This window comes from Etheostoma spectabile, chromosome 2 (genome assembly GCF_008692095.1).
Source record: "Etheostoma spectabile isolate EspeVRDwgs_2016 chromosome 2, UIUC_Espe_1.0, whole genome shotgun sequence".
NCBI lineage: Eukaryota > Metazoa > Chordata > Actinopteri > Perciformes > Percidae > Etheostoma > Etheostoma spectabile.
In genome coordinates, this window is record NC_045734.1 from 6,307,061 (window position 1) to 6,333,826 (window position 26,766).

A 26,766-nucleotide genomic window follows, 5' to 3' on the forward strand; every position below is an offset into this window, starting at 1 on the left:
TTAAAGGCTATAATGTAATTGTAATCATAATTTACAAATAATAATAATTGTATAATTTAAACAATAACGTCCCACCATTAATGGGAGCATAGACTATATATATTGATATGTATGATCAATCTATCAATCATATGTTATCAAGCTGTTGATAATATCTTATTAATATACTGAATACAGTCTATGGATGGGTAGCCTGGCAGGTCCACTTTACGGCACAGTTGCGCCCTCTAGCGGCTGGAAGGCAACCGGACAGACCCTGTTGCCTCTGATGTCTGGGGCACAGTAACGGGACAGCAGGTCTTGTAAATGGAGATGGGTTAACAATAGATGCGCAGTGTTTGACATAACATTCACCTTTCTACAGTGCGGGAGTTTTTTTTTTTTAAATTGATTTTAACCCCAGACGCAGTTAGTTTTTGGCTAATTGAATAGAGACTTGACTCTTCGGTCAATTAGGCTACACCGGCTTTTTGTTCCAGGCGGTCATGGCGATTGCTCACGTAGCCACCGAGTACGTTTTTTCCGACTTTTTGTTGAAGGACCCCACGGAGGCCAAATACAAAGGGGTGCGTCTGGAGCTGGCGGTGGATAAAATAGTCACGTTTCTAGCGGTGGGACTGCCTTTGTTTCTCATCTCCCTCGCTTTTGCTCAAGAGGTGTCAGTTGGTGAGTTGTTGAATTTGTGAGCATCCTGTCAGAAGAAGCCTTCATCATCTTGGGTTATATTGTTTTCAATTCGTCATGTAGAATAATGCATAGTCTATCCAGTCAATGGAGATCCTGGTGGAGCTTCTAGTCTCTCATTCTGCCACACTGCTGTAGCACGGTTGTTTGAATTAACCAGATTTACAGGCAGTGGTGAATGAAGCTATATGATATATATATATATATATATATATATATATATATATATATATATATATAGGGGGGGTTATATTCAGTAAAGGCCCAGAAAAGGCCCAGAAAAAGAGAGGTGTGAATACTGGAGAAGGTGTGGTTAAGTCTCCACCCTTCTGCTTATCTCACGCATTGACAGTGAGGCAGGCATACACTGCTGCTGATACTGCTGATGACAATGATGATGATGATGACAATGATGATGATTGAAACCTGGCACATAGGCTTGGTATTTTATAAACTGGTGGTTATGGACTTGAGTTACTGTAAAGAGCTCACACAAATCAACAGAAGGTGACCTGCTTCCCTCTTTAGTGTAAACACAAACATATCTACAGCTCCATCCGCAGTTTAACAAATCAAAGTAATCTTCTTATGTTAAAGGCTAACGCCCGCAGTCTGTTGTTATCATTATCTGCAAGTACAGCCAGCCAGCACCAGCTACTCAGACCGGATGAGTCTATCACATTGCAAGTACTGAAAGCACTTTAATTGTACTACGATGACTGAAAGACTCAATTATGACGGGCAGTTGTTGTTATTACATATAGTGCTGAGAAAATTAATGCATAATGTAGCAGTGACCCCACACTGATTTTACCTGTTAAATCCATATGACCATAAAGGGTGAGATGCAGAGAAAGAGAATGGACATGAGAAAAAAATCAATGTAGATGTAGACTTTTTTTACATTGTAAAAGTGGCTGGAAATATATGTTGCATATGTGACGTGTCAAACAATTGAGCATTTTGTGTTGGACATTTTCACTTTTTCCATGCAAAACTTGTAAAAGTTAGGGAGCAGTTGACATAATTAGCTGTCCTACCGTTATGTGAAAGCCCAGTGCTTCATGGTCCAACCAAGGACGTTGGCTTACCTTATATAACTGGTACTATAACTATGATTGATACTGTAATTAATATAACTGGTACTTGGCGGACATGTCCTAGACGGAAAAATGAAAAAGAGAATATTGTAGTGAGAATGTCTTAGCAGTTTAAGGCCTCATTCTATTATATTAATGACAGCATCTATGCTGCCAAAATACTACCACCTGGTCTGGTGACTATCTGGGTCGTTTGTTAATTGTACATGAGATAGAGTATGGCATAATTATTGACACAAAGTACGCAGAGAACAACCAACCAACAAATTAGGCCATGAGTGCAGAGGGGGAGGGCTGACAATTGTTAAGGGCCGACAATGTTGTTTGTTTCTTCGCTAAATCACCAAAATGTATGACTATTTCTTCACTTTCCTCACTCAGGTACCCAGATCAGCTGCTTTGCTCCCACAAACTTCTCTTGGAAACAGGCCGCATATGTGGACTCATTTTGTTGGGCAGCAGTACAGCAACAAGGTGACAGCTCGCCGCTATGGCTGCACAAGGTACAGACGTCTCCCCAACATGCACTGCCAGTGACAATCATCAGTGTTGACAGTGTGATGGTGTGGGTATTGGAATGTTTTCTTTAGTCTTGTTAAGTCATTACCAGTATTATTCAATCAAGGAATGGCCAAGCATATGTCCATAAATATACTAAATGAAGGCATCCAAAGCTCTGGGAAATAACAGTTTTTCTTTAAATGGTCAGGAACTGCTTGTTATGTTTTTTGTTTTAATAGCACCTTGACCAATAAGACAGGCTTAAAACTGACTGCGCATTAGTTGTACAGTTTAAAAAAGATAAATGCATGAGTTCCAATGGTAACATATTGCTAATAATGTCAAAATAAAGTCTTCTTTTTCTAATGGAGATTTATTTCTCTTCTGGTTTTTCCCTTTCTATGATTCCCTCAGTTCTTCCCATACATCCTGCTCTTACTGGCCATCCTCATGTACATCCCGGCCCTGTTCTGGCGTTTCACTGCAGCGCCCCACCTCTCCTCTGACCTAAACTTCATCATGGAGGAGCTGGACCGCTTTTATAATCGTGCCATCAGACTGGCCAAGAACGTAGCGTCCTTAGATAACAAAGGTGCATCTGAGGACACCCAGAGGTAAAACCCTTGTTATTACACACCACTATGAATATGTACTCTTTAGCGGAAGATGTGAGAATAACATACATTTGTCTTAAACATTTTTGCTTTCATTTGCAAAGAGTGTCGCAATGTTGAAAATGTTGGTCCACAGGCCAGAGAGGGAAAAACCAATGGCAGACCACATGTGTCAAAAAGTAATATGGGCCATCCTTTGATCCCTAACTGCTAGGAAAAATTGGCAGGGTATACTTTGGCCACTTAGGGGAAACTCATCAACCTGTAAATATAACAGTGACATATTATTACCTTATGAAGTTGTTATAGCTAACGTGTTAGCAAACAGTTGCCTATTGACACATCCAGCAGATATGAAGTGACATTAGCATTCAGTTGGAGTTGTGTTTTTGGCAAATATTGAATCTTTTTCTAACTCTGTTTTGGTCTCCACCAACTCCTCAAAGAAATATTTGTCTATCAGCTAAAGTGACAATCTTCTGTGGCTTTCACATTAACTTAGTCATTTCACCTATTGTTCATATAAAAATATGAATTAGTGCAGCGTTAAAGTAACTAGCATCTATACATAGAAAACAAGACATGTATATAACAGGTTTTACTAGGGGTGCAAGATATATGGACTCAATAACGTTATCGCAACATATCAAAAGTGTATCGCAATAAGTATGCAATAATTTGTTTATTTTGTGGAGCGCTGTATCCCGTCTTAACATCATAATAATTTGGAACATTGTTAGATCACTAAGGCCAGAGAATGTCCGTCTTTCAAAATGTCATGAAAAAGCATTTCTGTTGTGTTTGTAGACATAAATGATATAAGATGGAGTAAAAGGGCATTGAATAAACATAAATGAATGTTTTTGCAAGGGGTAAGTAAGAAACAAAAAGGTTGTTTTCTAGTTATATTTCCTTCAGAAGATTCTGTTGTCATAGCATTCTTTGATCAGAGGTCTTTTTCTGCTGCAGTGCTTTGGATCTGACCGAGGGTTGCTTCAAATACCCTTTGGTAGAGCAGTATCTGAAGACCAAGCGCTTCTCTCACAGCCTTGTGGTCAAGTACCTGTTATGTCGGGGACTGATTCTGCTGATCCTCCTGCTGGCCTGCATCTACCTAGGCTACTACATCCGACTGGCCTCTCTCACTGACGAGTTTCCCTGTGACCTGCGTACAGGGGTGCTGAAGAACAACAGCATGGTGCCCTCTGCTGTGCAGTGTAAGCTTGTGGCAGTGGGTGTCTTCAGGCTGCTCAGCTACATCAACTTGGGTGTTTATGTGCTCCTTGCTCCACTGGTAGTGTACGCTGCTCTTGGACCAGCTCGCCAGAGCTCCAGTTTCCTCCGGCCTTATGAACTGCTGCCGGGGTATGGTGCTTTGGGCGTGGTCACACCCTTCTACAACGACCTGAGTATCTACCTGTTGTTCCTACAGGAGAATCTGAGCGAACTCAAATCATTTAAGTGTCTGCAGGTGGGTCCCAGCACAGATACTGTAGTTCTAATACCTTTTCAGGCACTTGAGAAGTGAAGGGCTTACTGTAGGATAGAAAGCTCTTTTGGAGTGAATTGTGTTTTTTTTGTACTTTATACATCTATTGCAGGCAGAAAAAGCATAAAAAAAAGTAAAAGTAAAACTTTCTAAAAGTATAATAGGTCCTCTTTAAAATATGTCACCTGTGTTTGCAGTTGCATCTGCTTAGGCAAATAAGTCACTTGTCTTATTTACAGGTGCTTGAGTTGTTGCAAGAGGCTGGTGATGAGGGGTTTGACACCATGTGCCTGCTGCAAACTCTGGGTCAGGTGAAGACTGATAGGTTAGACAGTAAGAAGACATGCTTACGCAAGAACAACAAGGAAACGAAAAGAGCCGAGGAATGATTCCTCTGAGGTAAGAAAGAATGTTTAGTCTTAAAATGGAGGCTGTGAAATGAACTATGTGGTGGATTTAACCTTGAATGTGTTCTATTGTCCTTCAGATGTTTCTGCCTTGTTTCTGAATAACTGGCCTGAATCGGAGAAGCCCTGCTGTGATGGAAAAGAAGAATTGTGAGAAAAACCTGTGCACTTACTGCAGCGTTAGTCAAATCAGAGACATTTTACCTCTCAGATGTCTTATTTTTGGTAAATGTGAATACTCCAAGGACAAGTGTCTCTGGTCTGGGGCAATCTACTGCTGATCCTGACCTTGTTTTTTTTCTGAAATGAAATGCCTATGTTTCTATCTTTTTCTATGCTACTTTTCTCAGGATCTTAAATGCCTTCCAATCATAATATTTAATATAAGCCATGATCCTTGAACTGAAATCTATTAATTTTCCAGTTGCAAGAGCCCACTTCCTGCCCTTTATGTTACAATGAGAGAAGTTTCTGAACACAGGGTTTTGATGTACTGTATTTCTAGTTGTGGCGGGTAATAAGAAGATGTAGTGATTAATGAAAGTTAAATATGAATTGTTAGGTATTATAAGAACGACTGGAGCAGTGTTTTCTGGACTGTCATGCATGTGACTATTTTAGCCCAAATGTGCTTTTAACAACAGGTGGTGTACTGTATGGGCATGTTGTAAGTAAACAGAAAGGCCATGGGCTGAAAGATGAATAAATATTTTTTAGGGGAATAAAATGCCAATGTCAATTGTTGTCGGAGGTAAAGCCTTTCAGGCTTCCAGGGGCTCTTATACAATTAAATAATGTTGTTCTCAATATATAATTATGTACCAAGTGCAAGCGAAATAAATTCCATTTCACTTTCCTCGTCAAATTTGTACATTACTAAATAACTGCCCTGCAATAAATATGATATGTAAAAAGTAATTGTTTGTGTATTGATCTTAGTCTATGGTGCATTGAGGCTTTACTTAGAAACGACATACAAAATGAGTCTAACCTGAATTCCACTTCCACAATATTGCATGAAAACATCAGATGACTTACATTCATAGCTTCTTTGTTGTCATTGCACCATTGCAAGTCAACAGGGGGAGGTAGGGGGTTCATTTTGCCAGCTCAGTATCTGGGGCTCCGCCTTCCGCCGTTACCAAATTCGTTGAATAATATGATTGGATAATATGTTCGCCACGTCATTTCTATTGTCCAATGGCTTTCGAGAACCGAAGCCTCGTTTATATTTGGTTGGTGAGTCGACCACCGTCTTAACGTAATGAAAGATTAACGTTAGTTTTTGCAGTTACATTACGTCTGTTGCTTTACTTAGTATTACCTCGAAATACATTCCCTTAGTTATATGCGGGTGAGTCTGCCTGGTTTCTGTTTTTCACTGTGTTGGGATAACACATTCTGGCTAGCTATTAGTTGCTTAGCTAGCCATATTAGCTTAGCCATGGTATATGCACTTTCCAACACCGCTGTTCGGTTTAAAAAGTAGCTAACACGTTCACTTCCCAGCTTTTTCGTACTTAATAGAAGTAAATGTGAAAACATATCCCGGTAGTTTTTACTTGTCCCAGCCCAAGATGCGTAGCGCTGTAGACTAAAGCTAGCGAACATTGTTAGCATAAGCTAACCTATAACAGTTGTGCTGTTTGAATGGTAAGGATGTCTGTGCTGTAATGGCAGATAAAGACAGTATTAGAAGCTGTACTATGTTTTACTTTACAGTTAGGTCTCCCGTCCCCATCATCCTGATACGAAGCAGCAGACATGGTAGAGCCCTCAACACACAAGTTTGCATCCCTACAAGAGGAGCTGGGCTTCTGGAAGGAGCAGGCAGAGGCACATCAGCGGAGGTAACATCGTTTTTAGACAGTAACATTAGAAAAACACTCCTCCTTTGAGATTATTAAATAGCTAGCCTATATAACAACCAGGCGTTATACACATGCTATACAACATGGCGAGTGCGTTATTTGTTTATAGTTAACAAGTGTTTTGTCATCAGGGCTGACGAGGCTCAGGAGGAGCTGCAGGAGTTTCAGCAGATGAGTCGAGACTATGAAGCAGAACTGGAAACCGAGCTGAAGCAATGTGAAGGTCGAAACAAAGAGCTGCTTATAGACAACAACCGACTTCGTATGGAACTGGAAAGCATAAAGGTAGAGCACCTTGATTATAAATAGGCCTTGGCCCCTGCAGAGCTGCACGCGCTCTGGTGCTCCAGTTAGTGACAGTGACAGTGATTAAGAGAAAAACAGAGACGCACTCACAGACTGTGGAGATGGGTCTGGCAATACCGTTCCCTTAGCTGTTAGTTGTCCAGTGTTCCATGGGGAAGTGAACATTAACGAGGGATTTTAATTTAGGATTGTTCTTAAAAAAACAGCACTGAAAACACACAAACTCATATGGAAATATGCATTGATTAGTCTGTCTTGACACTGCAAAGCTGGCGATGTCAATTAATGTGATGTCTGTGTGCTGTTTGCAGGAGAAATTTGAGGCTCAGCATTCTGATGCTTATAGGCACATCTCAACCCTGGAGGATAATCTTGCACAAACCAGTGCAGTGAGAGATCACCTGCAAAAATATATCCGAGAGCTAGAGCAGTCCAATGACGATCTGGAGAGGACCAAAAGGTCAGTGTGTAAAGTATAAGAAGGCTAATGTCATCTGACCAGTGGGCTTGATCATCAAATGACAAAATAATTGCCTAACTCTGTCTTTATTTCACATGCATGCACAAAGTTAATCTGTGGGACACAAAGCCAATATACACAATGAGTCCAGTGTTGTTAACTTTGATTGCTTGTCCCAGGGCCACCATCATGTCTCTGGAGGACTTTGAGCAGCGGATGAACCATGTCATTGAAAGGAATGCCTTTCTTGAAAGCGAGTTGGACGAGAAAGAGAACCTGCTTGAGTCCGTTCAGAGATTGAAGGATGAAGCAAGAGGTACAAACTCACACTCACACACTCTCTCACTGCAGCTCCTCAAGTTTACAAGAACTGCTGATTTCTCTACAGAGTAAGACTTACGCCTATCTCAGTGAATGTTGATAGATGGATTAAATCTCCAAATCCTGTGTATTTATGTCCTGTCTATTTTGGTTTATACTGTATCTGATATAATGTGTAGTTTTATTCTAATATGCATTTGTACTCACAAACCTCCATATAAGGGTTGCACATTGTTCTTTTTTCATCTTTGCGCTTGTATAATAAATAGTTTTTTCCACTCCTTCCAGACTGCCAAGGTTTTCCATTTATTTTACAGTGGAATGAAAATGAACTTGCATAGACTTGAAACTTGCTAAAGGGTGGTAATCCATCACAATTAACATGCTGATTAGAAATTATGGACCAGTGCAGAATGAGCATGTCGGCAGTCAGCTGGCCATTGGCGGTACTAAACTCTGTCTTTAACAGTATACTTGATCTTTGTCTATGCTAGTCTGTGACGTTGCCTTGGTGTTACAGGAGATAACGCAGGTGATGGAAATGCACTTTTGAGTTCCCATTAAGTATGCACTTGCTATCGTGACTTCATAGATTACCTGATTTAGGTAGTTTTGAGTTTCTGCTGTTTAATTTTTGTACTTAAGCTGACCCGCAGTATGACTGCTTGTCCTGTTTGTGTCAGACCTTCGTCAGGAGCTGGCTGTACGTCAGAAGGAAAGACGGCCGTCCAGCAGCCTCGGCAAAGACACCGATCGAGCAGATCTGCAATGCCCCTTAGCTGGTAACCCTTCCATCCCTGTCACACCCTCCAAACCCATCAGCTCATTTGCAACGCCCCCTGCTTCCAGTATCCGACGAGGTAAATAGAAAAACTTTTCCCACAGTATTAAGTACAGTACAGTGCAAGTGACTATGCCAACTTCATATTAGCATATCATGTGTTCACCTGCTCATATCTGGTCTGTTTTAGGGGACGGTCTAACAGGGACTCCGCTTACAACATCTGCTAGAATATCTGCACTCAACATCGTAGGGGAGCTGCTGAGAAAAGTTGGAGTAAGAGATTTACAAAATAAAACCACAACAGTACCCAGTGAATACAGAACTGTGTTATCACTGAACAGAATCCATACAAGTAAGACCCGACTGACCATTTTCTTTCTTCATATTCCGGCCAGAATCTGGAGTCCAAGTTGGCGTCGTGTCGAGACTTTGTGTACGACACGTCTGTCAGCAGACCAGCACTTGCACCGGGCCCTGGTAGTCCTTCTGGCTTAGAAAGAGGCCCCGAGGTCCAAGCTAGCAGCATGAGCCCCCCTCCTCAGTACGACAGGTGAGGATAACAGCAGCAGCACCGTTTTAAAGTGCAGTGACTGGAAATAATTGTTCTTGTGGTTCTTTTGATTATTACATGGAAGTCTACTTAAACATGTGCTGCACTGTTGTTGATTTCATCTATGAAATCAGCTTTGTTTCAAATTATTTAAATTCTAGTTTTATTTTATGTGTGTAAAGATGACAAATATTGTTAATAGGAAGTGATTCCTTAGTTGTATCTGAGGTTTGCTCATGAGTGTATGTGCTTGCAGTTTAGTGAAGCGGTTAGAGTTTGGACCAGCTCCTCCGAGAGGCATCTCCCAGGGTGCCCAGTCTCCGCAGGCAGGGGTCAAGATTCTGCTATGAGGGACAAAGAAGTGGAAGCCCCTCCCTCCTTCAATAACCTGACAACGACTTCCTTGTCCCCTTTCCATCCTTGATAAACTACAGCAATTGAACTGAGCTGTCTTCCCTTGTCGCCACGTGCCCTGCTGAACTATTTTGAACAAGAAAGCCACTCTCCTTGCTCCATTCCCTTACATAATCAGCGCATGGGCTTCTGCTGCCTCAGGCTAGTATCACACCATATCTATGAGAAGGAAGCAGCACCACAGCTTGTGTAAAAATCAAAGAACGGAGAACCTACTGCTCACACTATATATTCTGCTGTATCTTTGACACTGTGGTGGGTAGCATCTAAAAAAAGAACCTTCTGTGTCTACTGATTTGCTCCCTGTGGTGGATCAAAAGGGCTGTCGAAACATTTCTGCTTCCAGAAAACACACATTGGGTGGTTGTTGCACTTGTCCATTGATCATGAATGAGGTATCCTAATGAGAGCCAGTGGTATTAAAGGAGAATTCCGGTAGATTTCAACATGTAGCTCTGTTTTGTTTTTTTAATTTGTAGTGCTGTCAAGAGCGAGACAAACGAAACCAATCGGTGTTGCCTACACCATGTTTTCCTCCTGCTAGAGTTGGCACCCAACAGGCTTAAACAGGAAAAGTTTCAAACTTGTTTTTAGCCTCTTAACATGTTCAAAATGTCATTACCAGTTCCTACCCATGTGCAGTTAATCCTTTCGAGTGAACACAGTGAATCTAACTGCTGTAGATGTGACAAAAAGGCATAAAAAGTATGTTAATCAACTAGTGTGGACTTCACCGGAAAACAGGAAATAAACCGAGGTATGGATTGAACAACTTTTATGCCTTTCTGTCACATCTCCAGCAGTCAGATTCACTGTGTTCACTCAGAATGAATCACTTCACATGGCTAGGCACTGGTAATGACATTTTGAACATGCTTAGAGGCTAAAAACATGTTAAAGACTTGCCCAGTTTAAGCCTGTTAGGTGCTAACTCTAGCAGGAGGATAACACGATGTAGAAAGCACTGATTGTTTTTGTTTTCTTGCTGTTGACAGCACTACAAAAAAAAAAAAAAAAAACAGCTACATGTTGAAATCAACTGGAATTCTCCTTTAATAACAGCCGCTGGATATGACCCCAATAAAGGGACCAAGCACCTGTGGTGTTGTTTATAAAAAAGTTTGATCGTACAAATATTGTTTAGTATCATGTCCACACCAAAGCATTTATAAATGGAAAAACTAATCAAAGAAAAAAGTAAAGGGTTAGGTTTTTTTTTTTTCTCTCTTGTTGAATCTGAAATATGGTAAAATTGAGTTAATAATTTCAAAACTGTTTTTGTTTTTACATTCTTTAAACTATGGGCTTGAATAACATAGCACTGGACAACACTGGCATTAATGTTTAATTAATGAACGTCTGTTGTGGAGGGTAAAAAGATGGTTTAAAATGATATTTCCCAAGCTGAGCCACGATTTGTTGTCTAGAATAAACTCAATATTTTCCACCACTACAAAAACGTTATGGTCGCTGCCAGGAAATGTGTCAGCATTTTAGCCCTCGCTGCCTTCATTAATGTTATTACCTCATCAGTTTGTAGGCCTTTGTTTTGCTGTGATACAAAGGAAGTGGGTTGTCTGTTCCTCACACTTCCAGGAGTCTAGGATCTAGATAATGCCACTTCCCTTCAGGATGGTTTAATCTCACATGGTATTCAGTTTGACCCAGAATTCTTACTATCACCTCCTTCCTGCCATTGCAGACTTGTTTTGCCGACTGAATTTTTTTCTTTATTGCAATGTTTATGAATGTGAAGTATAGGGATAGGTTTTCTGCCTCAGAGATAAGATAATTTATGATCTAGATTTAAAGTTGGCTGTAGGAGATAGATCGGCACATGTTCACTACTGAATGTATAGATATAATTCCCTAATAGGTGTGAGACCTCGTGTCTGCCATTAAGAGTTTTATAGTGGGCGAATGGGGAAAAATACCAAGCAATAATGGAGTTTAACAGGTCAAAGATAAGCACAGTTCATAGTATATTTGTGTAGGTAGATAGAGCTTATATTGAATACCCTTTACCTGCCTTTTAGTAAGAGATATTGTAAATGGGGAAATAATGTGATTTAATGTGAAATTTTTGCTTTTCCCTGAAATGTTTCTGGTTAATCTGAAGCTGTCACTACTGCCATCCAGCAGCTCACCAAGCAAATATTACAGTACATACATATCTAAATATCAAGGTCATCACTGTATTTTGCAGTGTACTCTATGTGTTCACTTGTGGTTAATACATATGAGAACAGGATGTCCCGCTCCTCTGTGCTATTTTACCTTCCTTGAGCTAACATGAGCTAACTGTAATTGTAATCCACGACCACTGTGTACTGGCTGTTTGTATACAGCATCTCTGCAACTGCTTCTGTATTTGGACTTTTAAACTGTATGTGCCTGAGGTACTATGTCTAACTTTTATCCTGTTGGTTTGCAGTTGTTTTTGTATTGAACTGAACAGATGAGAACAATGTTCTGATGAGCTTTGAAGTTACTGACTAAGACGGAAACATTAAAAGGAGAAAATCAATGTTTTTGTTTTTTATTTATTTCTTGTGCAGGTGGTTCAACATTTAATAGATATGATTGGTGTCATGTAAACATCAGTTGATTACATAAAACATGATTGAATGAGAATGAGTTGGTTCAAGGTGATCGGGGCTTATTGAACACATACAGTAAATCGAGTGAGGGGGGGGGGGAGAAAGTTAAGATGCCCAATACTGACATCTGGCTTGTGATTTTATAGTTAAGGCAACGCTAAACCTTATCTGACCTAAAACCTAAAAAGTAATTAAACATAAATCGGGCACAAAAAAGGTGCATATATAAAACGGTGACTTAAGAAATTGTTTAACAGCTAAATATTTGTTCTCTGGGGTACAAACAGCAGCACTGACTGGATGCAGACAAAGTATAGAAACATCTTTCCACATTTCTAATCTACTTCAGTGCTGTTCTGAAACACTTAACAGCAGTCACAGGCAACAGGACGACAGTCGCTGGTAATAGTTACAGATCCATAGATTTACATGATGTCTCTGCATTAAGTTGTGGTGACTTATTGTGGAGACCCGAGGCTTTGCTGGCAGCTTGGCGTGGTAATTAGAGGCACCTATGTTTGTGTACAAAACCTTGCATAAGAAGGAATCAGTCATTCAGTGCGCTACAAACAGTGTAACTTAAAAAAGGGAACAGCAAATCACACATCAGCAGAGCCATCAAAACAACTCCTCTAGTTGATATCAAGTCCTTCTGATTATTGTGTGTCAAGAAAAGGTGCTCTGAAACAAGACAATAGATCAGTACACTATTTGAAGTTGGAGAAAATATATATGTTGAAGTGATATAGAAGAACTTGATAGCATAACAGGCTTGAAAGTTATTCTCTGTTAAAGTGGCAGACTGTGCCCTGGTAGGTAAATCTGATATCTGGTTAACTGACGTCCTCACTCTGCAGACTTGGTTCCATTGAAGTCGCTTTGGGAGTCGGCCTCCTCCTCTGAGGCATCATCGACCACCCTTCGACCTCCGCCCATACGCCGAGTTGTGCTGCCAAAGGAGGGCTCATTTCCACGCCTAAAATGCCACAGAAATAGACACGAAACAGAGATACAAACACAGAAACACATCCCAAGAGTGAGAGGAGTGGTTATGTGACAGTTTCCAAGCTGGTTAAGGTTTGTTTGAAACCAGTTGGGGTGTTGATGTAACAGAATGTAGGTTGTGCTTTGGTTACAGGGTAAGCACGCTGGTTATTTTTTTCTAACTCATTTGACTCCTGGCTCAGGAAAATGAGTTTGGTTTATGGCAATTAAACCAAGCACTGAGAAAAACATGGCCCCAAGTTGGTGTCATGGAAAGCTCACCGTCTACCTAATATTTTAGTTTTTCTAAGGAAATTATGGTAGCTGATGAACCATATTTCTCTCAGTTAGGCTCAATGAAAGAAATGATAGCATTAAGAGTGTGCATGGGGGAATGAAAAGTTATGGTAAGTTAATAAGAAATGGTGACGATGGCTTAACTATTAGGTGCAGAGGTACCTGCTGTGTTACTCCTTGGGTTCAGGGTTGCCTCTGGAATAGAGATGAACACCATTGTTTTGATTCTGCTCAGTAAGGCCACTAAACTAATCTCTAAATTCTACTAAAATTTGAATGAACCCTTGAAAGACAACAGTAGTGACAATGTGCTCTTTAGCACTTAAATGTAGCTGACCTGAAAACAGGTAACTACTACTGATTTATTTTGAGTACAAAGCTGTACAATATGCAATTTTACTCATACACAGACATATAAACAAACAGAAAAAACTTAATTAAAGAAGAAAGAATGACAGACAGACTCTTAGTCAGGTTGTCCTACCTGAGTTTGCTCTTGAGAGAGTTGATCTCACGGCTCATGGTGTCGCTGGCCTCGGTGGCTTCATCCAGCTCCCGCTGCAGCTTCCTGCGGGCGGCTGTGGCGCGCTGAGACTCCTCCTCCGACTCCTCTAGCTGCCGCTTCAGCTGCTTCATGCGGGTATTTGACTTTTCCGCCTGGTGAGCCAACAGAGGAAAAATACACTTGGTACTCTTTTGATAGGCCATCCCAACTAACCATCCCTGTGCACTGGAGTCCAAATATCCATCCACTCACAAATATGGACACACAAAAGTGTACAGACTTGTATTTAAGCATGTTAAGTGATTGTACCTGGTCTTTGTACTGCTCTGCCTGTTTCCTTTCGTCTTCCACCTGAATCAACAGGTCCTTGAGCTTCTTGTCCTTCTGGCGCATACTCTTCGCAGATAACTGCTTCTCCCTGAGAGAGGACAAAGCAGTTCAGAGAAGAACACGAGTATAACTGAATTAAATGTAGATAAACTGCCTCAGGTGAAAAATGGAAACAATAACTGTAATAATGGAACGGGAAAGCACTGTTTGTTCTAAGTGAACCATGAATATTCAAGTGTGTTAGGACACAATAATCATCACAGTTTTAAGGGTGTCTTTTGGCCATGGTGTTGTGGCCATTTAATGACTGTAATGTAAAACCATTTAATAAAACAATTTCATCAGACATAATCTTGACTCCCTCTCTGTCCCTGACCTGTTCTCCTGTTCCAGCTGCTCCTCCAGCATTGCCACTTTAGCCTCCAAGGCCGAGATGGAGGACTTAAACTTGGACTTGACCTGGTTTTCCATCTCCTGGAGCTTGGCCTTCAGCTCCTTATTCTGGCGCTCCATCTGCTGCCGAGCACTCTCGTTCTTCTGGGAGGTGGTGCGCTCCGTCTGCAGTTCGCTGTTCAGCTGATCCACCTGTGGAGGGAATGCATGCAAAGAGAAGGATGAGACTTCTGCATCTTTTTGAGCCCTTAAATGACTCAAGTAGCCGCTGCTCTCTGGCCACCTGCTGTGTGCTCTTCCTCAGCCTGTCGTTGAGGATCTCCATGTTGCTCTGCTCTTCCTCCAGCTCCTCCTCTAGCTGGGAGATCTTAGCTTCCAGACGGCGTTTCTCATCTGCCAAGGCTGACCTGCACACAAGGAGCATAGCAGAAAACAAATGTAACCACCACTTTTCTTCTGCGTTCATTCCACAGACGAAGCAACAGCAAAGCAAAGTGAAATCTCCACCCACTTTCCAGACGAGTTGCTGGTCAGCTCATCAGACAGCTCGTCTCTTTCGGCCTCCGCCTGCTTCCGTGCCCTTTCAGCGGCAGCCAGATCCTAGGAACATATTACAGATGACTTCTTTCTTTCAGGCCTCTGTCCTCTAACAATTTGCTGCCTTGTTTGGAATATAATGTGTTACCTCCTGTAGCTGCATGAGCTCAGCCTCCAGACCCTTGGCCTTCTTCTCACTCTCCTTTGCGGTAGTCAGCACCTCCTCTCTCGCAGCGCGGGCGTCATCCAACTCCCTCTGGTAGTCCTTCATCTGGGCCTGGTGGGAGGAAGAGAAACAACAATAAAAAGAGCAATAAGATGAGCATGGTAATGCAATACTCTATGTAAACATTTCAATTTTATTGCATACATTATTTAAATTACTGACGGGATTCTATTATTATTTTCATTCTGTCTTTTGAAATGCTTTTTTTGTTGTTTTGTAAAGTTATAAGTATTTTTTATCATATTGTCCTGTGTGTTATTTGTATTATTTGCCTGTATTAAATTAAATTAAATTAAATAATCCTCCTAATTCTTCTCCTATTGCATATTCTTTGGTGGTCGTATTATTCCCATGTAAAAAAAAACCTTGCCATTCTTATTCAGATTTAATCAGTTTGATGTACAGTAGTTACCACATATTTCTGACCAGAGCATTTAAACACAAAATAATCACATATTCACAAAAAGAGGAAAAAGATTGAAGCATCTGTGCATCTAAAATCAGATTCAATAAAATCCATAATCAAATTGCAGCGTTAAGACAACCTGCTGCTTCATTTCATCCATCCTTTCACTCTCACCTGGAGCTTCCGGAGCTGTTTGATGGCCTCATCCCGTCCCTTACTGGTCGTCTCGATCTGTCCCTCCATATCTTTCATGTCTGTCTCCAACTTCTTCTTGGCTGCTGCCGCCAGGGCCCTCTGCTTACGTTCATCCTCCAACTCTGTCTCCAGCTCGCGGACCTGCAGTCAGAATGCATCGCTGCTTAGACTACTGATGCAGTCGCTGTGACATTCCCTGATGGTGGATCAGAACACATACTTTCATTTGGAGGACAATATATTTTTCTTTACCTGTTTGACAAGCTGTCTCTTCTTCTCCTCTCCCATCTCATCTCGTCCCTGGATGTCTCTCTCGAACTGGGCCTTCAGCGCCTGCATGTTGACCTCCAGACGCAGCTTGGCATCCTCAGCCGCCTGCAGCTCGTCCTCCAGCTCCTCCAGCTGTGTCTTCATCTCTTCCACCTGGGCCTCCAGGCCGCGTTTGGACTTCTCCAGCTCGTGGACCTGCCATCAATACATTGCTAAATTAACTATATTAAGGTGTAAATACCATAAAGAAATGAGACCACTTAAACCATGGGCTGTCAGCCTAAAGATTTCTCATTCAGGGATTGAGTGATGAGCACTAACGTTTTTCCCCACATCATCCTTGGAGCTGATCAGGTCCTCCATCTCCATCCTCAGGGCCTTGTTGGCTCTCTCCAGCTCCTCTCTTGAACCCTGGGCCTCTTCCAGAGCTCTGGCCAGGGACAGAGCCTTGGTCTCCTTCTCTCTGGCCTCAGCTTCAGCTCGGTCTCTCTCATCAGCATATTTACTGGAGATACTCTTTTCCTCTGCCAGCATCTAGAGACCAGAGAAGATGTAAACTAATGAGAACGTTCTAGGTTGTAATGCTAAAGTAATGTAACTAATAGTGCCGATTACTTTTTTAGGTAACAGTAATTATTGTCAATTTTAAGGTTGCAATGTGTAATTAATTAGTGTTATTATGTGAGTAGTATTGTTCCAGCAGTTATCTTAGCGTTACTGGTTTTATGAGTTAACTTACCTGGTCAAACTTCTTCTGCTTCTTCTCCAGGTTGGACACATTCTGTCTCTGGTTGTCCAGGTCCATCAGCGTGTCCTCTAGCTCCTGCTGCAGACGGTTTTTGGTCTTCTCCAACTTGTCAAAAGCAGAGGCCTTCTCCTCAAACTGGGTGTTCGCTGCCTCCAAGTCTCTCTGCAGACGCTTCTTACCTTCTTCCAGCAGCTCGATGTTTCCAGTCATTTCGTCTAGCTTCTTCTTTGAATCTGACAACTGTGGAAGGAAGACAGCTGTGTTAAGGCACAAATTAAGACAATAAAGTCTACCTCTTATTTTGAAGGTTTGTTCATCCTCCAGTGTCCACACTAAACTCTAAAGACCTCCCACTTGCATCTCGCGTACAACACTGAAATCTCTCTTTAATGTCTAACTTATTTTCTTTCTATAGTAGTTTCTTTAGGATTTCACCTCTGAATTATAGATGAACCTGTGAATTAGCGACCCCTTGTTTGAACTCTGACCTGGATGTTGAGGGTGGACACATGTCTCTCTGTGTTTCTCTTAGCCTCCATCTCCTCTTCAAGCTGCTCCTGCAAGCTATTCTTGTCGTCTTCCGCTTGCCTCAGCTTTGTGGAGAACTGCAGTTTCTGACGCGTCTCCTCAGCCAGCAGTTCCTGTAGCGGCATACCAAGTCAAATGTCAATGCTTTAATTGTGACCTAATGTCAGTAAGCATTATGTTGTGTATTCAATTGTCACATTAAAGGTAACATGTAGATGTTGTTTCAGCTCAAACACTTCTGCAAAAAGTCCAGTTACCTGTGAGTCTTGGAGTTGGGAGGTAAGGCTGCAAACATCTTTGCTCAGTTTGATGTTCTTACCCTCTGCTTCATTTAGTAGATTTGTCACACTCTCCAGTTCAACCTGGATGAAGGCAAAGATGAGGTTTTTGGGACTTTACTTTTCAGCATATCAGTATGGTAGCTTTTAAAAAATGCACACTTTTTTATGTACAGTACTGATATAACTAATGAAAGTCATTTACAGTGATCTTAGAGCAGCGCTCTCCCAGCTCGGCCTTCTGCTTCTCGCTGTCGGTGAAGCGTGACTGCAGATCTGTCACCTGACCTTCCAACTTCTTCCTCTTGTTCTCCCCATCTTGTTTGGCCTGGGTGAGCGAGCGCACCTCCATGGTTAGTTCCGATGTCTCCTTCTCCAGAGCTTGTTTAGCTTTCTCCAGGTTTGATTTCACCTGAGCAGAAGAGAGAAAATATGAGATCAATAACCTGTGTATTGTGTGTGACACCTGGGTGTTTAAAACTCTGTATGAAATGATGCAGGCCTACTCGTTTGGACTGCTCCAGCTGCTCTGTGAGCTCCTCCACAACCTGGGTGTTTTTCTGTCTCATCTCCTGTATCTGGGCCTCATGGGTCCGGTTCTCGTCATCGATGGCTTTCTTCAGCAGGTTTACCTCCTGCTCACGTTTGGCCCTGGATGGATGGATCATGCAGATGTTTGTTTATTTTACTAATATGAGCTATCACTTATGTCTTACACCTCTATTGTACACAAGCATTCTAAGAACAAGGCAATATTTAGATTCTTGCCGTGGTGTACGTATTGTGTATTGTTACCCACACATTCTTAATGTGTAATAGCTTCATCTTGTTAGATTTGTATATGTAAGTGTTGGTATGGCTGACCTTAGTTCCTGCTGTGTGGCAGTGGTGTCTAAGGTGTCCTCTAGCTCAGACTTGAGGGCCTCCAGCTCCTCCCCAAGGTCCCGTTTGATCTTTTCTGCTTTGTTCCTAGCCGCCCGCTCAGAGTCCAGGTCCTCTTGCAGGTCGGAGATGTGTCCTTCAAGCTCTCGGATCTTCTTCAGAGCATTGTTCTTCTGAGCTGTCTCATCTTCTAACCTGAGAGGAAGAAGAGTGCATTGAGGGGGATATATGTAAGCATGATCAAAATGAAACCGTGATGAAGTTAAAAGTCAATGTGGTATTAATGAGGGGCTACTCTGCCTTAATCAGATACATTGAGTTAATGGGCTTTGAAAATTCAGGTATATTGAAGATATCATCTGTAAACGGGTACTTCTCAGGACATTACCTGGCCAAGGCGTTCTGTAACTCCTCCTCCTTTTTCGCGAGCTGGGCTTTGAGGTCAGCGATCTGGGCATGCAGGTCGGCTATCTGCTCTTGCATGTCATTTGACTCTGCTTCCAACTTACGCTTAGCCTTATCCAGTTCCTGTCGACCCTTCTCTTCCTTTTTCAAACGTACTATAAGTACAGCAGAGAGATAACAGTAAGTAAAAATGTTTTTTAGGCTCTGTGTGACATAATGGTTTTGAGGGTATTAATGCGTGCCAATCCATAACAGATGATTACCCTCTAGTTCAGAGATCATGGACTCATGTTTATTTTTGAGCTTGGTGAGATTCTTTGACTTCTCCTCTTCCTCTGCCAGGTTGGAACTAAAGTCAGCAATCCTCTCCTCCATCAGCTTCCTCTCCTACAAAACAAAGAGTAGGTTATCTTATGCCCATATCCTCTTTCTCCTTTTTGATGTAGTAACTATTATTGTGACTGACTATAAGGGTCTCTGATAAATGCTGTTTGTCCATACATACCTTCAGCAGCTTGTTGTTCTGGTCCTCCATTACCAAGATGTCATCTTCCAGCTTTTTTACCTTCCCCTCACAGGTAACCTTTTCCAGCTGCAGCTTTTGACGGGCATCTTCTTCCTCCTCCAAATGTTCCTCCAATTCCTACAAAAAGAATACTCCAGCATCAGTTTCTGCTGCTATTTCCTCACATTATTACATATATACTGTAGCTGAGCATGAAGCTCCTCATCGATACAACAGCTACAGAAAACAATAACTTATGAACAAGAAACAGATGTGTATACCTGCATCTGCTGTTGCATCTTCTTCTTTTCCACTAACAGCGCCTGAGCACGTTCTTCCTCTTCATCCAGTCTCGCCTCCATCTCATGGAGGATCTCCTCCAACTCTTGCTTCTTTGCCCCCAGACGAACCCTCATCTCCTCAGCCTCAGCATACAACTCTGTCTCAGCTTGAAGCTGCTCCTGCAGGGCGTTCCTCTCCTCCAAAACCTGAGGCAGACAGACCAGATAAAATGGGGTTTATTGTCAGTAGATTCAAAGCAGACCTTTACCAGGAGCTTATTCTAATTGGCTTGGTTTCACTCATGTAAAAATGTAAACACCGAAGAACTACATACAATTTGTATTTGACACAGTTTTAAATGGCTGTGACATATCCACTGACAGCAAAAGAACTTTTAGAAATGTGTTTATGTCATTGGTGCAGATTTCATCCTTTACCGATGCATGTTTCAATGATATTTCCTTCAGCTCAGATTCAAACTTTAAAGCAACTTCTTTGGCTCTCGTCAGCTCTTCCTCCTTCAGACCCATCTCTTCCTCCTGTCGGGTCACTTGCAGCAGAGGCTTGACCTGTGGTTCAGAAAGATGGGTGTCGTCACATTTAAAAAAGATAAAAGGGCAATGTAAGGCTAAGTATGTAATTTACAAAAGTGCATGAAGAATTCATTTTACCACTTTATTCAAAATAAAATAGTGATTGTGTTGCATTACTATGCAGAATGATGAACTGACCTTTGTGAAGAGCCTCCACCACTGCCAGTTCCTTAGTTTGAGGTAGGCAGCACAGTTCCTCTGGATCACTTTCATGGCTGTGAGTTGCTGTTGCCTCTTGGCAAATGCCCTTTAAAAATACATAAGTGAAAGAAATATATCATGTATATTATAAAGCATGTTTCTAATTTACAGCAAAATACTACACAAACGTTATAAAAACCTCTTTCTGCTGTTAAATAAAAAGTGCCAAAATACTGTCAAAAAGATTAAACATCATAAGATATACCTAACTTGTGAACAGCGTAACACAGACAGAAAAATTTATTAGAGGGTGAAGGATGTGAGGGGAGGCTTGTGTATTCATACTTTCTGGCCAGGAAGCCTCTAGCCTGGGCCTGGAAAGCGATGATGACCACAGTGATCTTCAGATCCCTCTCCTCCTCCAGCTGGGCCAGCACTCCTGTGCGGAAGAAGATCTTACTCTGTCCAATCCTGTACAGGTTGGGGTCCAAGTCCAGATGCTTGATCTACACAGACGGGAGATCAGTAAGAAAAAGGAGGCTCACACAAGGTATAAAACCTTCAGAATGAATGTAAATTTCAATAGACAGGAATTTTGATATTGTGTTTTTACCATGAGGCAGCAAGCTTGTTTGCCATCCATGAAACCTTTGGGGATAGCGTTAGCAGCCAGGATCTCATAACTATGAGACAGGAAAGAGAAAGAGAGATGCTTTGTACGGCGAGAAAGGTTTACAGAAATATACTAAAGTATTGTAACACTTTACAAGTCTGTGAGTCTCCTCAGATCCAACTAACCGCTGGCGGAACTCCTGGAAGACGATTCTGTTGGGAAACCCTTGTCGGCAGATTCTGATCCCCTCCAACACACCGTTACACCTCAGCTGCTCCAGGACCAGTTGAGCGTCCAGCTTCCCAGCCTGAAGAGAATGGGATTTTAATCTCATTACATTGGGTTTTATAAATAAAATACACCTATATCAATACTAATTTTATACACTGTAGATAAACAGAAAAAATAAACATAAATATCAGTTTGATTGTGCCATGAGGCAATAGAAGAAAGGCCTGCGTTTAATTATTTATTTTTTAAATATACATATCTGAACTTGTTATCCTTTAGGGTTACAGGGAGCCAGAAGGTGCACTGAGGACAGATCACCAATCTACCACAGAGGTCAACACATTCAGACAGGGGACAGCTGTTGCCCTACTCTTCAACAATATGACTGAGCAAACAGACTATTGTTTCATTATTTCACCATCTAAGATGCTGACTTTTTCCTCACTGTGTAAAATAGAATGCATGCTTTGCAATAAGTTACTAGTGATATTGCTATTGTACTTTTCTTTACCCTCTTCTCGTGGTTGGGAATGATGCATCTGACAAAGTTGGGCTGGGTGTTGTGCAGTGTGGTCATAAGTTTGGCCAGAGACTCCTTGTACAGCTGTCCCACCGTGCGGAACATTCCCTTCTTGGTCTTTGAGGCGGTCGGCATGGAGCTGTCTGTCATCTTGGCTATTGTGTCAAGACCCACCACTCTGTCCGCTGAAATAGACAACGCATCATTATGTTATTGTAAAGACACAATAGTGTATTCACTCAACAGAAAATGGTTCAAGCGTGCTGGATTTAATGGGTTTGGTTTGTAATTTAAGCCTATATGTGTTTAACTTCTGTGCAAATGTTTCATCTGAATGAGAGACTCCAAATTTAAGTACAGCTGCAGTGTTAATTATCCATAATCCAAATTCATCAGTATCACTGCACTGGCATCTTTACTTTTTAATTTAGTATGTTAACATGTTAACACACACACACACACACAAACACACACACATATATACATTTATATACTGTATTTATACACATATATATAAGCTATATTTGGCTAAAACCAGCAAAGCCAGACATCTCACCATCTTTCCAGAGGTCTTGCACAAACTGGCTGGAGGAGTTGTTGAGCAGCGCTGTGACGTTGTCATTAAGAGGGTCCATGTTCTTTGTCAACCAGGCTGTGGCATTATAGTCCACCTATAAACAAAACAACATCAATGTATTCAGCTTCACTGAAACAACATACCAGAAATCATCAAAGCAAAATTGTTTTCAATCATGTTACCCAAATTATAACTCAACAACAGAAATGTATGCCCTCTACAGGGGGGCAACCATATCATGCTTTTATTGTATTATACACTTCCCCTATACTCACCCTCCCAGCATAATGGAAAAGAGAAAACTCTGTCTTGTCTTTGAGTTGTTTAGGTTTGGCAAATTTCACATGGTTCCCTTGTGTGTTCATGAGTTTCTCCACAAAGGAGACATCTGTGGCTTTGGGGAACCAGCACTCTTCATCCAGCAGGGCCAGGACGCCTGGAGGGTTGTTCTGCAGACAATATTCAGTGATTAGGATTAAGTTTGACGAATATTTCAACTAAGAAACATCATACTAAATCACAAAATATTTGTGCCAGACAGGAGAATGAGATGAATGAAGTTGATTTAAATAACATTGTGCTTTTATTGTCTCAAGGCCACTCACCGGCCTCTCGATGAGCTCAATGCAGGGCTGGAGGTCGAGACCAAAGTCAATGAAGTTCCATTCGATGCCCTCCCTCTGGTACTCCTCCTGCTCTAGGATGAACATGGTGTGGTTGAAGAGCTGCTGCAACTTCTCATTGGTGTAGTTGATGCACAGCTGCTCAAAGGAGTTGTCCTGCAACAACCAAAAAATGGGAATAAAGAAACATATGATGAATGCATGAATACATGAAAATGTCTGTGTGTTTTTATAAGCTACACAACAGCTCATTTGTTCCATGTCCATACCTCAAAGATCTCAAAGCCTGCAATGTCGAGGATTCCCAGGAAGGAGGCTCCCTGGCGTTTGGTCTTGTCCAGGGCCTTGTTGACTCGGCCCAGGATCCAGCGGAACAGTCGCTCAAACACAGCTTTAGCCAGGGCTTCAACAGCAAAGTCAGCCTAACAAATACACATAAACAGAAAATATCCATATGCAGTGTTTGTTTTATTGCTCATTTGGTTATATGGCATTTATGTTCACTTTATGTAGTACCTGCTCTTTGGTCTGTGCCTTCTGCACCACCTCTCTGCCCACTTTGATTCGAGGGGTGAGGATGGCACGGGTAAAGTCTGTCACATTGATGCCCTGCAGGTGACACACCTTCTGTGCCGCTAATGAAAAAATATGTAGGTACACTTAACACAATAATGCTTGTTTGTACTGTTAATTTCTTTCACTGCTGTAAATAAAAATGACTTGATGTGAATGTTATATTGTAGTTTGTGAAATTGGTTAAAGTTAACATGGTAACATGTTTCTAATGGAGAAATGTTGTGGTGTCTGACCTGTGTTGTCTGGCATAGTGGCCTGCTCCTGATTCCTCTCTTTCTTGAACTCAATGTTACCCAGCTGCATGACTGTGGAGCACACCTTCAAGATATCTGAAACATAGAAACATGACAGTTTGCATCAAAGAGAAACAGCAGTGCCATCGCCAACTTAAGATCAGAGTTATTGCTGATACCGATTCTCTCCTCTTCGGTGAGGCCCATGATGTTCATGGCCTCCATGGTCTCTTCATACATCTCATCGTCTGATGCGCCGGGAAGCTGAACGTGACCCGCGCTCAGGAAGCGGTAATTACTGAAGGGCTCCAGAAGAAGCTCCTCTGGAAAAAAACACATTCAACGTTAAGCCATTTGTGAATGACTGATTAACCTTCTGTGAATTTGACAGTAATGATGTACTACATTTGGTCAATTAATCTCCAGTAACTGTTCAGCAAGCTGTAATATAACTGAGTTCATGGAAGCGAGTAAAGCAGTATGTTTTGACTCACCACGCAGTTTGCCCTGGGCACCAGCAATCATGTAGTAGAAGATGTGAAAAGCTCTTTCTGTCTTTGCTTGTCTGATACAACGAGACTTCTCCAGCAGGTCTAAGAATTTCAGCTGTTAAAGAATAAATTCGGCACTGAGGAGGGTTCAGCAAATTAACCTGTGTTTGGCCCCGATGTTAGGAACTATGTGTAGCGCCATTTTTTGTCTAACAATATGATAAAAAAGACAGATAAAGAGTAATAATCTAATTTGAATTGGGTTTGTTAACAACTTTGAATAACGTGTCTAAATTACTTATCTTAAAACACATTTTACAAGGGCCTTAGATAGTCTTGTAAATGTCACACAAAATTGAAAAGCAAAAAGAAGCAAAAAAAATCACATCTTGAATTAGAAGGGATACTGAATGATCCTAAATGTGAGATATCCTTTTTAAGATCTTTGAATTGAACAAATGTGCATTTGCCCTATTAAAATCGGTTTTCCCAGAGCAAGAAAAATAAACAGGATACAAGTCTCAATGTTGGCCCCAACGATGTAGCCAGTTACATCAAAATTGATACGGATGAATTTACCCTGTGAGAGAGATAAGGAAGGAAGACGTTACAGGATGAAAATGCTGTTGACAAAACATGCTCTAAAGAATTACATCAGAAACAAAACATAAAACTACTTCTGACAATAGCAAACTTACAAATCGGGACGAGTTGTCATTTTTGATGGTCTTGGCATTTCCGAAGGCCTCCAGGATGGGATTGGCTTGCAGGAGCTGCTTCTCCAGCTCCCCCTAGTGACAACAGTGGTAAACAGAAACACAACTAAAATGTACTGATTGGTTGCTGGAGGTGGGGTGCAGTGGGTGGTGATTGGTGGGGATGAAATGGTTCTGGGTGGATATGGGTTGGGGAAGGTTTGTCAGAGAATTATTACTGATGTGTTAACGACAAGATGAAGGACTTGATTGGCTCAAAAAAATAACTCAAATCCTTAGTGATCAATAAAATTGCTAGAAATCTGTAAGTAGCTGTAATATGACAATATAATTCCACACAAATGATCTTTGACTTTATTCAGTAAATTCTGTTACATAGACACATGGCCTAAATACATCTGCATCAGTTTTGAGAGAAAGGGTTAAAATCAGGAGAAGCTGCTGTTGCTGATGTCAAAATAGGGAGAAAGATGGGAAAGTAACATATGATGGGTCAGACAAGGCAACCAAATAATGTTAACATTACAAAACCTTTGATGAATCCTGCCAAAGTATTTGCATTCAATGTGTCAAAAAACTAAAATGCTTTAGATTCACAAACAGCCTTCTGGAGTTGCGATCTGCTTCCAGCGTGACTGCAGAGCATGCGAACTGGTGGGTTGGGCTGGGTGATGGTCAGTAAATGAGGCAGTCACCCCGTCACTCTGCATCCAGCTAATCCACCTGATCAAAGAGGTCCGTGTCGGCCTAGCATCAAGGTCAGGTGCTGTAGATCTCTACCTTAAATATTCTCGCTTACAAACAACCCCTTCAGCTACCCTGTAAATGAGCTACAGCCATTAAGAAGAGAGTGGCATGACTTGTGTTAATATTGTGATTAAAAAATGGTGACCTTTGCTAACTTCACTGAGTTTGATTTTGAGTTATTACTCTAGATTATACTTTTAAAAAACAAGGCAGTCATTTCTCAAAAAAAGTCTATTAGAGTCAATAAAAGTCAATAATTTTGAAATGTTTAAGGACAAACAGGGAAGATACAGACCAGCTGAAGAGGTGCAGTTCAGAGCTGGCAGAGCAGAGAAGAGGGTCTTGTTCATTTAAGGCACTGGGGAAAAGAAAGGAGAGAAAAGAGAAATAGAGCAAAGCAAAATGGCAAGAAAGCAAAAGAGAGCTGATGGGAAGGATTGTTCTTAAGACACTGTTTAAATAAAACGCTCAAGCACATAGCTAATGAGCAGCTGAGTCAAATAGTGCCTGAGGAAGAGAGAAGGTGAGAGCAGAGAAAAGAAATAGACCCAATGCTATTTCTGTTCGAGCTAGGTCGCTAGGTCCGTAGGAGTCCTACCTACACTGTACAGCGTTTCCTCTGGGGCAGAAACCCTGAGGCTGAGTGGGGTCAATGGTGAAAGGAAAACACTGCTTTGTCCCAAAAATGAATCCTTCCGATACCCACACCAACGCCAGAGCAAAACCACAAACCATCAATGTCTAGTCAGGAGCCCTGGAGCCCTCTCACTCATCCTGAAGCGTTAAAAAACGACCAACAGCGCACCGCAGGTCAAATGGCAGGTGAGAGGACA

At 41.6% G+C, this 26,766-nt stretch overlaps 3 protein-coding genes across 9 annotated transcripts in view; 2 read left to right on the plus strand and 1 right to left on the minus strand.

The window, feature by feature from the left end:
* The first annotated feature begins 276 nt into the window (after positions 1-276).
* Positions 277-7,746, plus strand: panx1b (pannexin 1b). 2 transcript variants are annotated; one of them, XR_004333454.1, is made up of 7 exons: positions 277-666; positions 2,166-2,287; positions 2,700-2,899; positions 3,869-4,370; positions 4,628-4,787; positions 4,876-5,299; positions 7,736-7,746. XR_004333454.1 is itself a non-coding variant. In XM_032525629.1 (6 exons), exons 1-5 carry the CDS (start codon positions 486-488, stop codon positions 4,775-4,777), a joined length of 1,155 nt encoding a protein of 384 aa, XP_032381520.1. In that variant the 5' UTR covers positions 277-485; the 3' UTR covers positions 4,778-4,787; positions 4,876-5,661. The 2 variants fall into 2 exon arrangements, 1 of the variants encoding a protein (XP_032381520.1); XM_032525629.1 differs by lacking the exon at positions 7,736-7,746 and having other exon boundaries at positions 4,876-5,661.
* Positions 5,957-9,774, plus strand: LOC116695418 (nuclear distribution protein nudE homolog 1). 4 transcript variants are annotated; one of them, XM_032525650.1, is made up of 9 exons: positions 5,957-6,034; positions 6,518-6,645; positions 6,798-6,951; positions 7,284-7,432; positions 7,612-7,748; positions 8,437-8,613; positions 8,725-8,810; positions 8,933-9,087; positions 9,344-9,774. In XM_032525650.1, exons 2-9 carry the CDS (start codon positions 6,560-6,562, stop codon positions 9,435-9,437), a joined length of 1,038 nt encoding a protein of 345 aa, XP_032381541.1. In that variant the 5' UTR covers positions 5,957-6,034; positions 6,518-6,559; the 3' UTR covers positions 9,438-9,774. The 4 variants fall into 4 exon arrangements, with proteins under 4 accessions (XP_032381541.1, XP_032381532.1, XP_032381562.1 ...); XM_032525641.1 differs by having other exon boundaries at positions 6,003-6,149; XM_032525671.1 differs by lacking the exon at positions 5,957-6,034 and adding an exon at positions 6,081-6,099.
* Positions 9,775-12,019: 2,245 nt separating this feature from the next.
* The window catches only part of myh11a (myosin, heavy chain 11a, smooth muscle), a 28,078-nt gene continuing 13,331 nt past the window's right edge, over positions 12,020-26,766 (minus strand). For 2 of the 3 annotated variants that reach the window (XM_032525605.1, XM_032525600.1), the window contains 36 exons: positions 25,169-25,261; positions 24,987-25,050; positions 24,474-24,572; positions 24,159-24,302; positions 23,980-24,075; positions 23,687-23,805; positions 23,440-23,592; positions 23,153-23,326; positions 22,823-22,996; positions 22,527-22,641; positions 21,962-22,155; positions 21,405-21,526; positions 21,220-21,289; positions 20,952-21,112; positions 20,604-20,712; positions 20,310-20,441; positions 19,872-20,078; positions 19,591-19,728; positions 19,349-19,472; positions 19,069-19,240; positions 18,663-18,875; positions 18,305-18,449; positions 18,004-18,210; positions 17,778-17,882; positions 17,481-17,633; positions 16,984-17,232; positions 16,566-16,778; positions 16,227-16,439; positions 15,954-16,115; positions 15,296-15,424; positions 15,122-15,210; positions 14,894-15,017; positions 14,594-14,802; positions 14,197-14,305; positions 13,867-14,039; positions 12,020-13,077 (listed from right to left, as the gene is read on the minus strand). In XM_032525605.1, coding sequence (XP_032381496.1) covers positions 12,948-13,077; positions 13,867-14,039; positions 14,197-14,305; positions 14,594-14,802; positions 14,894-15,017; positions 15,122-15,210; positions 15,296-15,424; positions 15,954-16,115; positions 16,227-16,439; positions 16,566-16,778; positions 16,984-17,232; positions 17,481-17,633; positions 17,778-17,882; positions 18,004-18,210; positions 18,305-18,449; positions 18,663-18,875; positions 19,069-19,240; positions 19,349-19,472; positions 19,591-19,728; positions 19,872-20,078; positions 20,310-20,441; positions 20,604-20,712; positions 20,952-21,112; positions 21,220-21,289; positions 21,405-21,526; positions 21,962-22,155; positions 22,527-22,641; positions 22,823-22,996; positions 23,153-23,326; positions 23,440-23,592; positions 23,687-23,805; positions 23,980-24,075; positions 24,159-24,302; positions 24,474-24,572; positions 24,987-25,050; positions 25,169-25,261 — 5,283 coding nt within the window. In that variant the 3' untranslated portion in view covers positions 12,020-12,947. Of the gene's footprint in view, positions 13,078-13,544; positions 13,578-13,866; positions 14,040-14,196; positions 14,306-14,593; positions 14,803-14,893; positions 15,018-15,121; positions 15,211-15,295; positions 15,425-15,953; positions 16,116-16,226; positions 16,440-16,565; positions 16,779-16,983; positions 17,233-17,480; positions 17,634-17,777; positions 17,883-18,003; positions 18,211-18,304; positions 18,450-18,662; positions 18,876-19,068; positions 19,241-19,348; positions 19,473-19,590; positions 19,729-19,871; positions 20,079-20,309; positions 20,442-20,603; positions 20,713-20,951; positions 21,113-21,219; positions 21,290-21,404; positions 21,527-21,961; positions 22,156-22,526; positions 22,642-22,822; positions 22,997-23,152; positions 23,327-23,439; positions 23,593-23,686; positions 23,806-23,979; positions 24,076-24,158; positions 24,303-24,473; positions 24,573-24,986; positions 25,051-25,168; positions 25,262-26,766 lie in introns of all 3 variants that reach the window. The other variant, XM_032525615.1, reaches the window with a different exon arrangement.

What these genes read in the sequence shown, in the direction of transcription:
- panx1b (XM_032525629.1), top strand. Translation starts at nt 486, where the DNA reads ATGGCGATTGCTCACGTAGCCACCGAGTACGTTTTTTCCGACTTTTTG. An exon ending in CGCCGCTATGGCTGCACAAG is followed by an intron (nt 2,288 to 2,699) that starts GTACAGACGTCT and finishes TGATTCCCTCAG; the next exon opens with TTCTTCCCATACATCCTGCT. An exon ending in GCATCTGAGGACACCCAGAG is followed by an intron (nt 2,900 to 3,868) that starts GTAAAACCCTTG and finishes TTTCTGCTGCAG; the next exon opens with TGCTTTGGATCTGACCGAGG.
- LOC116695418 (XM_032525650.1), top strand. Translation starts at nt 6,560, where the DNA reads ATGGTAGAGCCCTCAACACACAAGTTTGCATCCCTACAAGAGGAGCTG. An exon ending in GATCTGGAGAGGACCAAAAG is followed by an intron (nt 7,433 to 7,611) that starts GTCAGTGTGTAA and finishes TGCTTGTCCCAG; the next exon opens with GGCCACCATCATGTCTCTGG. An exon ending in AGCTGCTGAGAAAAGTTGGA is followed by an intron (nt 8,811 to 8,932) that starts GTAAGAGATTTA and finishes TATTCCGGCCAG; the next exon opens with AATCTGGAGTCCAAGTTGGC.